Below are 12,340 nucleotides of genomic sequence, written 5' to 3' on the forward strand. Positions count from 1 at the left end.
ACAGGCTTACTTCTCAAGGTTCCCACTTAGGGAGGGCAGAAAGATAATGCAGATGAATAAATCAAATACAAGACATTTGCTCTGTCCTTTTACAGGTTCCAGGCCTACCATGTCATCATGACGAAGATCTAAGACCTCTGTCCTAGACCACTCCTGTATGACTTTTTTTGCCATTTGTCTCTAACTTCTGTGATCTCTTAGTTTAAAATGTATCCATGTATCTCTACCCACCCCAGGCTAGTGCATTTGTTAACAGACTTGTTTAGAGCCTCTTTGCTGACTTGGATTTTTCTCCACTCTTGGGTTCCAGACTTGCAAAGCTCCAGGTAAGAAATTTGCTTGCCAGTTCTGCATTGTAAGACTGATACTACTTTGCTGAGACTCCTCCCCAGCATCCCTTGCTTCCCCTCCTCCTCACAACCTGCTTGCCATAGAGGAGAAATGGGGAAAAAAGTACCAGACAATAATTTGAGTATAATAATGACATACAGAATGATAGAAAGCAGTCATTACAGTAAGTTGGAAGCATGAAAAATGGCTTCTAATTTTGAATCTTCTTTTTTGATGCTGCTTAGTGATGGGCTTCAAGGATGACTAGTAGGAAGAACTGGAGCAGAAGCATGTTTACACTGACAAAAATATTAGTTTTTTATTATCAAAATAGTATATCTTTACATGTGATTTTTCCATCCTTTTTAAAAAAATGATGTCATGATGATGATAGAGAGTATAACTAGAACTTTTTTAAAAAAAGATTTTATTTATTTAATCATGAGTGACACAGATAGAGAGGGAGAGACAAAGGCAGAGGGAGAAACAGGCTCCATGCAGGAAGCCTGATGTGGGACTCAATCCCAGGACTCCAGGATCACGCCCTGGGCCAAAGGCAGACACTCAACCACTGAGCCACCCAAGCGTCCCTAACTAGAACTTTATGAACAGTTTCTACACACAAGACACTTTCCAAGCTCAGTTTTATTTATTATTCTCCTCCATTTTCCAGTTGAGAAGATGTTTTATCTGAGAATGAGATACTGAATAATGCCAGTTGCCTCAGGCACTGCGGCTTCAACCCCCCATTTCTTGGCACTTTCCATTTTAGAATTGCTGTTGCTTTTGCTACTGATTTTACAGTGAATCAAAATTTATATTCACCCCCAAATACAATTAACAACTATTCCTATTTAAATGTAACATTGTTACCAATTCCAACTAGTGGCCTTAGACTAAGGCAGCATATCAAAGCAGGTAGCCCACCCTAGGAAGACAGACCCAGAACTTCTACAGATTGATAGGGATAGGTGGTATACTGACTGGCAGCAGAAGTTTCCCTGGACTCAGTTTGGAATCAAAGAAAAGCACGGAAGATAAGGCTAAAAGAAAAATCATATAGCAACCCAAAATTTGCAAGCAGGCGCCTATTGTTGAGACAGGGCCAGAGGACAGACTGCATTGTGAGTAGCCCTAAAGTCACTGATCTCTGGTAGCTGGGGAAAAAGGATTCACTTAAACACACAATTCCGTGTCATAAGGAACTTATGTGTCTGAAAACAGTAAGAATTCCTGCTAGTGGAAAACATGGACATAGCATCTCTCCCATACAAACCTTCTGCCAGTAGCTGGTCCAGAAAAAAAACAAAAAACAAAAAACTGCCCTCTTTCAAAAATAAGCATCCACATAACGCTACTACAGGAAAATAAGAGAAGAAATAGAGAGAAAATGAAAGACAAACAATATGCAACAGAAAAAAAAGTTTTCCGTAGAACAATTAAACATTTGAGCCAAAAATATTGTTATAAACTTGAAGGGTAAACGACCTAAACAAAGCTTCCATACCTATAAAGCAAGAGCTCATATAGGATATACAAGAGCTCAGGGAAGATACTGCAAGGAAATAGGAAATGAAATACAATTTGGCAGAGCCCAGGAATCACACATTTCACTGGCAGCAACCAGATTCTGCTAAAACATGGAAAGAAACAAGTACATGAGGAATGGAAAAAGAGTGCAATTCAATGAAGTAGAAAAAATTAACAAGAATTATGAAAGAATAATAGCTAACGTGGACAGATTAAAAAAAAAGCCTAAATATGTGTAATAACTAATATCCTGAAGAGGTTGAAAAATAATAAAATAGGAAAAAAGCTACAGATAAGCTTTGAAGTAGCTTTTCAGAAATATAACTCATACTCTATAAACTGAGAGGACTCACTGAACTTCGAAAAACTTACACAAAACATTTAACCCTGAATCATGTTTTAATAAAGCTGCTGGAACTCAAAGAAAAAGGTTGTTGCGCATTAAGGCAAAAAAGTTTAAGTCACATTGTTACTTTTCTCAAAAATGTTCAGTCCTAGAAGATACTGGAACAATAGTATAATTGCAAAGTCCTCAGGAAATAAAGTACGTGATCCAAGAATTATACACAGCCAAAGAGTCATTAATGTATAATGAAAATGAACATTTTCTGAGCTTGCAAAAACTCAGGCAATATACCCTAAGCCCTTCCTGAAGAAAATACTACAGGCCAAAATCTGAAAAGCAAGGAGATAAGTGGAGTACTGATCCTAAGTACTGACTTCATTTAACTGTAGGACTAAAACTAAAATAATTGTGGAGGTTATGGTCACAGAACAGAATTTAAATGTGATAAACTCTAATGATGTAGAAATAATATAGCAAAGGTTTGGAGGGGGAAGAGGACAGATGGTGGGTAGTAATGTCAATATGCTGATTTTCTCATCTGGTAGAGCAGAGGATAGAAAGATTATTGAAGCTGATAAATCATGTAATAAAGCTATAAGTACATTTCAAAATCTAAAGAATAAGATATGAAAAATTATATGATCATCAAGAGTCAGGTGCACTGGGGAGGAAGCTAGGGGTGGAAAATAGAAAAACTAATTCCATCATTACTCATGGTAGAAAGTCAATAGCTAGCTGCCTAGAGATCTAGAAGTTTAAATATAAGGGACACTGTCATATATTGCTAGTGAGAGTGACTATAGGAAGGGCTTCATAGGACTTCTCTAGCCCCATTGTGTGGGACCAAGAGACACAGGGCAGCTTTTGCAGAATTCAATTTTAGGGACTCCTAAGAAGTGGAAAGATAGTTGAGGGGCAATGAATCCTTCCCTAGCACAAAATATGAACAATCTCTCCAGTGCTACCTTATTATATTGTGGTTGATAATTGTCATGATGAGTGACCACCCAACCTCTTGGATTACCATGTGCCACTTCCCCCAAGAAGGCCAAACTTGCTTTCCCAGCTTCCTCTACAGATTGAGTTTTACAGGCATGTAACAGAGGCTCCAACAATCAGACACAACCACACAGGACTTTGACACCCAAGAGAGCAAGGTGAGGAGTCCAACTTTGGCTACTGTGCCAAGTTAGGGCTCCAGCTTTTGATGGCAAAGGCAGAGGTTCTGGTATCAAGCGCCCAGTGGTGGTAGCAGTGTCTAAAGAGTGGAGCAGCCCTAAAGAGTGTTTTGGGCATTATTTCTAGCTGGCTGTCTTCTAGATAGAGGGGAGTTCTGTTATTTGCAACCATGAACCATGCCTGATAATGCATAATGGTTGCAGAACACACACTTAAAAAGACAAAAACAAATTTAAAACATCTTTTAGTGTTAAAAAGACCAAGGACCTAATGTTTTCATTAGCTCCTAGTCTAGAGATCATTTACACGGTAGCTTCAAATTAAGAACCCAAGTATCTGTGAAATATCCCCTCCCTACAACATGTTATCTACTTTAAATATAAGTTAGGGGATCCCTGGGTGGCTCAGTGGTTTAGCGCCTGCCTTTGGCCCAGGGTGTGGAGTCCCAGGATTGAGTCCTATATCGGGCTCCCTGCAGGGAGCCTGCTTCTCCCTCTGCCTGTGTCTCTGCCTCTCTCTCTGTGTCTCTCATGAATAAATAAAATCTTTAAAAAATATTTATATGTTAAAGAATGGGCTCTGTTAAAACAGGTCTTAGTTTTAAGTACAATTACACTGGAATCACCAAAGTCAAAGCATTCCAAATAGGTAAAATCAAAGACAGCTGAATCTTACTATCTTGACTTGCTGAAAGCCTGGATAGATTTTATGGATAATGATCCTAAACTCATCTGAAATGTTTATTCTAGGCTCCAAAGCTTCATCTAAGCCCCAAGTGTAGTCAAGTTTGCTGCCTACTGTGAAAGGGTTACAGGAAATGTCATTTACATTGCTCCCTCTCTTATTCCTGGCTATGAAAAGCAGCAAAATATACACATTTATCCTAGTTTCATGATATGGAAGTACTGCAGCTGGTGGATTTTACTAATGAAGGGATGCATTTACTTTGGAACCTAGGTATTGAGTGTAAGGCATTCCAGTCCAGTGGTTCTCAGAGTGAGGTTTTGGAGCATCAACATTGTTTGGGAACTTCCTGGAAATGCAAATTCTTAGGCCCCACAGCCAATTTAACTGAATTGGAAACTTCTCGGGTTGAGGCCAGGATTCTGTGTTTTATAAAACAACAACAATAAAAACAACCCCCTTGGGGTGCCTGGGTGCTAAATTGGTTAAGCGTCCACTCTTGGTTTTGGCTCAGGTCATGATCTCAAGGTCCTGAGATAAAGCTCCACGTGGGCCTCTGTGCTCGGCAGGGAGTCTGCTAATTTTCCCCCACTCCCTCAGCCCCTCTCCCCCTCTCTCTCTAAAATAAATAAATCTTTATAAAACCTCTCTTGGGATTTTCATGTGTACTAAAGTTTGAGAACCACTTTCTTTGGAAGAACAACTAAACTGCTGCAATCAAAGGACAATCTATTTCTGAGAAGGGAAGACAAAGATGTACCTTCTTAATAACACATTTCAAAGTATTAAAAGAGTTCTTCCCTAGAACTAATCTACTTTCTCATGTAGCGTAGATGCATTTCTTCTTCTACAGAGGGGATATAGGACTTGGTTACTATGAGCCAGTATAAAACTTTTCCTAGGGCCATTAGACATCAAGTACTCTTCAATCTTCTCCTGGGGCTAAACAATCCTAGTTCCTTTTACCTTTATTTATAATCACTTAAAACTCTTTGTCATCCTGGTCAAGCTCCAGAATAAAGTACAGCATCATTTTACCATTCAAATCGATTAAAACACACTTTCTGTTGTTGAACCATATAAAATAATGCCACAAAACCTAGGTCTCTTATATTCTACCCATGCTTGAAAGTACATGTACTTCTGAAAAAAAAAAAATCAAATTTTAGGTCTGTCATTTCAAGATATTGATTTCTCCCCCCTCCCCCTTGTTCTTCCAAAAAAAAAGGAAGGAAAAGAAAAAAAGTTTTAGTTTTAGTTCATTGTAAGGTCACTAAGTATTGCATTAAACATTCTGATCCTCATTTGCCCTATTAAATAAGAATTGACCAGATGGATATTCCACTGACTCTCTCTCCTGAGCAGGTTTTAGTTAATTAAAAATGATTATTTTTACTACATATTTTATATATTGGCCAGATGTTACCTGTGGTCATTTCTGGAAAGGATCATTTGGTGGTGGTTATAAAATACATATTTTCCTTTGGGAGGCAAGACTCTTGAGCATGATCAGGAAAGCAAATGTAGAAATTGATTTCACCTCATACCTTTTTCTTAGTGCCAAAATGGCCATAATGCTTCATTTCCTTTGAAAGTATGATCTATTCAAATTCTTTCTTCTATCTCCACTCTGGCCCTATTTATATTGTGTCAAAAAATTATCTGGTTTGTAGAAGAAAAATTAATACTGGTTTTTCTCTGCACTAGAAGTGTAAGTTGTTTTTTCGAATGAAACTGATTTGGTTTCTCTAGATGTAGTTTATGTGAGACATCTACCTATGGCCTAGCAAACCATTCTGCTCCATCAAGACAGAGACTATTGTGCCCTGAGCACAGAGAATGACTTCCAGATAGAATTTCTAACAGTTCCTGCTTTTATACAGGTCTCCTTAGAAGCTATTTTTCATGCAAACTAATTTGCCTAAATTTCCTGTTAGCACTGAAATAATCTAGAATGAGGCAAAGATACTGTAATTATGAAATTGTTTTGTGATTGCACTAGTCATTTTCTCTTCATTTGTAGACAAACCAGAATCCAAACAAGCCCCTTCTCATTTTTGTCCTTAAAAAAAATAATAAACACAATAAAGCAACATTCAACTTTTTTTTTTTTTTTTCAGTTTTTGAGGTCACCCAAAATTCAGAAAGTAGATGGCATACACCACACCATCACCTGGGCTAGATTTAGATGGTTGGTCTTCAAAACACCATTAAGAAGACTTTTTTTTTTTTTAATTTTATTTATTTGAGAGACAGCATATGGGGGTGTGGAGCAGAGGGAGAGGGAGAAGCAGACTGTGCTGAGCACAGAGCCCAACGTGAAGCGGGGCTAGACCCCACAACCCAGAGATCACGACTGAGCCGAAACCAAGTCAGATGCCACCCAGGCGCCCCCAGAAGACTCTTAAGAGGCAAAAGTGAGTCTTCTGAAAGTCTGAATTTCACATGCTGACCAACATAATGTTAGGTGTGGTAGAATGTATAAATAAGAAAGAAACTTTCGATTCTAAAGCCCTGGCTATGTCTTGTAAAATATTTCACGGCCAAAATACGGGCCTAAGTTCTGGTTTCAGTGATGCATGACGTGTTCCAATGACAGACACAATGATTATTCAGAGTCCAGTATCTTGGAACAGAGAGGCCTGAAGGGGCTACACCATCAGGCACCACCAAGCTCACGTACAGAGGTGAAGCTCCGAGTGTGGGTTGACTTACGGCTTTATAAGCAGTTGCCATTTATGCGTGTTCCTGTTTTCATTGTTTCTTTTACCTTCTGGGATCTGGCTCTCCCATAGTCACAGCTCTCACTTTTTACATGGTCTTACATAAATGACTTCCCCACGTTCAGTTTCTTTTCTTACATAAAAAAAATGATAGTTAGAAATACACATCCTCTAAAGGCTTTTTAAGCCCCCAAATTATCTGATTTGTTGTTTATAAAGTAACTTTAAGGCCTAATATGCTTTATTGAGCAACTGGGACAACTGGGGTGGGGGATTGCTTTATTAATATAGAAGCTTTAAACACAGGACACAATCCTCATTTTCTGATCATATAAAGCATCTGCTCCCTATGTTCTCAAGTACACAAATCTGCTTGTAGTAAATCACAGTCACCTCGAAAATGACCTCTTCCTCTTATGTTTTCATAGCAATCAACATTTACTAGGCTCTTCCTATTAAAGTCATCTGTGTTACATTTGATTTCAAGAGCCAGGTAAGGGGCAGACATTCCTGATGAAGAGCCTGACAGTCCTTAGACTAAATTGTCCCCCAAAATATAAGATTACACACCTTCAGATCAGGCCATGCTCATCAGCCTTTAATAGGTTTGAGGGACTCACAGTCTTAATTTCCTATGTGAATCTATAATTGTCCGCAGGGGTCAATTTCAGTGGATGCCTCATATAAATTAGAATTGAAGATAATGATGCCTGTTCACTTGATCAACTAAAATGACCAGCTGGGTTTAATGGGAAGAAAACAGAAACCCCTGTGAAATTGGAATAGTTTCAAAGGTGATAGAATGTAATTATTTTTCTGCAAAGTTACTTCTCTAAAGGTGACTGGCCATTGTGCTGTGGGCACCTGGGCTGGCGTTGTTATGAAGGTGGATATGGCATTCAGAGCTACTGACCATATCCAAAGGTGTAAGTCAAGGGACAGCCTTCTGCTAAGGGAATGGGGGAAAGCAAGATTTCTCCTCCCTTCTTTTTTAGTCATTTCATTTCCAGTTGGAGAGGTGCTTTGGGGACTTGCCTAATTGATTCCCAAGAGGCACATTCTAATTTAGATTGCTACAAAAGTGTTTTCTCTTTATAGCTGTAAAACATTTTCTAGCATTTGTTATAATTATCCTTAGGGCAATATGATTTTAGGTCTCAAAGAACCTTGATATTGCCTGCCCAATCTTTCTCTTTTACAGATAAAGAAGCTAAGGTCCAGAGAGGTGAACTGACTGAAGCAAGGTCAGAGGGTTAGAAAGAGGAAGAGGCTGGCTGGGCTTCCACTATCAGAAGGTGAAACCAAAATGGATGCCCAGTCTGAGGTTTCCCACTGAGGAGTAGCTGGAGACTTGTTCAAGGAGGATAAAAGACTCTCTCCGAAACTTAATAGGTTCAATCGTGCGGGAGAGGTGCTAGGAAGCAAAAATGGTAGACGTGGAAAGCTTGGAGGGACAGACAGAGCAAGGGAAGAGTAGACAACAAAGCAGATGCCCATTCTCCAGAGCAGACAGTGAACTCTGATGCTGTGCCTATGGGTGCTGAGGGGCAGTGGTGCACACCCAGGGTGACTGACACCCAGGAGCCAGGCTGTCGGCCTGGGCTTGATTCTTGACTCTGCCAATGGGGGGCTCTGTGATCTTTGACAAGTTGCTTCAGCTTTCTGGCCTCAGGCCCTCATCTGTATAAAAGAATGATAATACCAGTACTGACTGTTACAGGGTTCAAATACATTGATTGATGTGAAGAGCTTAGGACATATTAAGTGCTATGTTAGTGTCTGCTATTTCTTTCCCTTATTCGTTATGCCAGAAAAATCTGAAGTTTCAGCATATCTACATAAGTTGTATTCATTAATGCTCTTACTGAGGTGCCTTCCGATATACATATGCAAAGACTCTACTAGAAGGTGTGACTTCAAAAAGTCATTAATTAAAACCTCTTTATATGTTTAATGGATTAATTTTTCAGTAGGTGTTGTTACGATTTAAAGTGTTTTTTTTCCCAAAAAAATAACTACAGGGATTTTTATATTTAAAAATGCAATGTCCATAACATCCTATAACAACAACATAAGTTTCATTAGTGAAACAATTAATATAAGAGCATATCTGTTGCAAAAATTAAAGACAGATTTTCATTGCAGGAAATTAGTGCCAAGTCAGTGACTCCTGAAGTCATTAGAGTAGGGCCAGCAGCTCAGGGAGGCTGCGTTTTCTTTTGCTAAGGCACATTTCTTGGGCAGTTTAACTTTTTTTTTTCCTTAGAATTTAACGTTGTCAAAGCCATCATTAATATTTTACTCAGAATTTTTAAGGGAAAAATCTTCACAAAATTAACCATACAGATTTTCAAGTAATTAGGACCATTTCAAAAGTGCCTGAAAAGAATACTATGTATGGGTTAGTTGTTTTTTTCTTTTATTCTTTGAATTAAATTCAGTGAAAGTTTTAAGGGAAAAAAAAGTCCCCTCATATTTTAATTAAACAATTTTAGCAATCACATAGAAAAACACATTCTAAACACTGATCTAAAGAGCTCTTCTGGAATTGGTCAGTGATTTAACACATTGCAAGATCGTGATAGGCTGCATATCTTCCAGTCACGTGATGGTAAATCTGTAAGGTAAATCAGAATTTAGTTAATTAATAAGTATTCTATATCACATACATATTAATTATTATACTACTAAATATTAATAACTTTAATGTTTCATTATAAAGCCCCACATTATTACGCATTTCAGCAGACTCTCCATTCAACCTACTTCAGGTGGAGGTTTGCTTGAAAGAAAGCAGAAGTTTGGAGGCAATGAGGTAAATCAGATGAATTTTTTTCTCTAGGTCTCATAGCCCAGCAGGGGATTTTTCATTTCTCTCTCAAAAACACACTTGTCAATTTGTCCCAAAGGCAATAGATTATTACATACCTGCCTCTCGATGTCTGAAAGCAGGGTACTGGCACCTATTCGAAAGAGTTCTGGCGTCAGCCATTCATCTCCCAGCTCTTCTTTTATGAGGGAGAGCCAAGCAAGGGAATCCTTTGCACTGCGGATGCCTCCTGCTGGTTTAAAGCCTATCTACAAAGGAAGGTGGGAAAGAGAACAATGTTTATTGTTCCTGGAGTGCTTTAAAAAATGATACTGCATGGGGGTGCCTGGTTGGCTCAGTTGGTTTCAGCTCCGGACTCTTGGTTTCTGCTCAGGTCATGATCTCAGAGTCCTGGGATTTGGGCCCCTTGTCAGGCTCCACACTCAGCACAGAGTCTGCTGGAGATTCTCTCCCTCAGCTCCTCCCCCTGCACATGCTGGCTCTCAGGCATGTGTTCTCTCTCTCAAAACTAAGTAAATAAAATCTTTAACAACAATAAAAAAATGGTACTGCATTAATACAGGGTCTCAATTCTCTTTCTCTCTTATTAAGTCTATTTCACTTCACCCAGCAAAAGAGCTCAGATCACTGACTCACACCCATTCACACTACAAAATGACTTTTCCAAGATTAATGCGAAGAATGTCACTGCTTCTGAGGAGACACTAATGAGCGTTAATAACCCTCATTAACATTGCGTTTATTGGAAAGTCATAAACCTCAACCATCTAGACTATAGCTGTGAACCGGGGATAAACAAGAGAGGTGTCAATAAATAAGGAAAACAGATACCACCAAAGCCCATTCATTCTACATTTCTACAATTCAGCCAGTCTAGTTGCCTTTCAGCCCTTCCTTCAGAGGTGAAAAAAACACATACACGTATTCAAAATAAGAGGAGAGAATCAGTGAGGCCACAGTAACCAAAGTGGCAGCAATCAGGAAGGAGCACTGGCAGTTATTTTCATCAACTGAAGTGTAGGGACTTTTTTCTAAGTCGTCAGTAGCAAGAGTTCTGTAAAGCAGCCAGACCAGTTAAATAAGCACAGTAGAAAGAGTGTAGGAGCTCTTCACAGTTCAGTAGTCTTTGAAGGTGAACATAAAACAGCACGACTCAGCCAATATCTGATGTTTACAAATGATGTCCCTGAGTCCATTAGAAATGGATAAATGTATTCTATAAACAGTAAAACCTGCTTATCTGGATTTACTTGTCTCAAGAACCTGAAACCAGTAGAGTAGAGAATCTACAGACAAGAACAATCAAGAAAACACTGCATAGCCCAAGTACTAAAGCTCAGGCATTTGAACACAAAGAGCCATTGATTCGATAGGTAGCACCAACACGGGGTTAGTTGCTAAAAGAATGCTAGAGAAGGGAGACAATACATGAATGGTCCCATAATTAACCTAAGCTAGAAATCTCACAGTTAACCTGGATTCCACCATTTTCCCCACCACACCACACTACACCACACCACACCACACCCAATCAATCAAAGGTCAAGTCCTACCAATCTTCCCTCTTTAACTTCTGTATCTCCCTCCTCCTATCCATACTTCCTCTGTACTCTCACTTCTGCTGTTTTAGTTTAGACCCTCATTAGTTCTAAGATCGGTGGGTCTCCTTACTAGTTTCCCTGCCTCAGTCATACATTGCCACTGTACACTGATCCATTGCAGCTATTACACTGATCCTAACCCTATCTGCCTATTACCCTGGAGTCCAAGTGGCTCTGAAAGAGTGCAGAGACATGGGGCAAGTGGGGAAGATAAAGAGGATGAGATTATTTATTGAGAAAAGGCCCCCCAAATCAATTAGCTGATATTAGCATACATGTTAATCATAAGAGCATTTCTGTCAATTAGGCAGCTGCATATAGATTTTTCTATACAGTTCAGTTGTGTCAGCAAGTCTGTTTGGCAGTGTTTCTAAAGAGAGCTTCTAGCATAAGTTTATCCTTTTTTTTAAGGGAGAGAATATGGAAAACATAAATCTGCAATGAAATCAGTTATGAAATATTAAACCTCTGCTACTCAGAGTGACACTAATCATGGTCTGGAAGACGGCCCATCACATTTTAAAACACCCCTTAAATCAATGATGTAGAAAGTTTACAGTCTAAGGGCTGCCCAGGCAACTCGTCAACAACCTGAAAGGATGCACCTGATTTGCAGATACATATACAGATCTTCACTATGTGAAATCAAACGTGATTAAGATGAATATGAATATGATTTGACTTGTATCTGTTTCTTAATAAAACTGGGATAAACTTTGTTTATTAGCCGAGGAAAGGGTCAATACAATTAAAAAGAAGTAATGAAAGCCAGCAGAGTCCCTTCTTACTCTAGCCTAGAATATTGAGCACTTAAAACTTTTATTGAAATTCTTTGCTTATTGTCTACAAGCTCTCCTGGAAAGGGACTTGTTCATTTTGTATCTCTGTTAACATAGGTTAACATGACACATAGTTAGCTACTCAAATGTCTGTTGAGAACACAGCAGGGTTAGGTGTCCAATGGTGGATTTTAATCCCGACTATAGAGCTTATGAAACATATAGATGTCTAAGGATTACTCCTCATCCAGAAGTGCTAGGGACAAGGGCCCAGGAACCTATAAGCATAAAAAGCTTCACACTTATTTTGTTGTACTTTGATGGTAAATAAGAACCAC

At 39.0% G+C, this 12,340-nt stretch overlaps 1 protein-coding gene across 2 annotated transcripts in view; it reads right to left on the reverse strand.

Moving 5' to 3' along the window:
* Positions 1 to 9,194: 9,194 nt before the first annotated feature.
* Positions 9,195 to 12,340, reverse strand: part of DERA (deoxyribose-phosphate aldolase) — a 117,022-nt gene continuing 113,876 nt past the window's right edge. For both annotated transcript variants that reach the window (XM_072798853.1, XM_072798854.1), the window contains 2 exons: positions 9,721 to 9,870; positions 9,195 to 9,409 (listed from right to left, as the gene is read on the reverse strand). In XM_072798853.1, the coding sequence (XP_072654954.1) occupies positions 9,353 to 9,409; positions 9,721 to 9,870 (207 nt within the window). In that variant the 3' untranslated portion in view covers positions 9,195 to 9,352. The remainder of the gene's footprint in view (positions 9,410 to 9,720; positions 9,871 to 12,340) is intronic.

Source organism: Canis lupus, chromosome 25 (genome assembly GCF_048164855.1).
Source record: "Canis lupus baileyi chromosome 25, mCanLup2.hap1, whole genome shotgun sequence".
Classification (NCBI taxonomy): domain Eukaryota; kingdom Metazoa; phylum Chordata; class Mammalia; order Carnivora; family Canidae; genus Canis; species Canis lupus.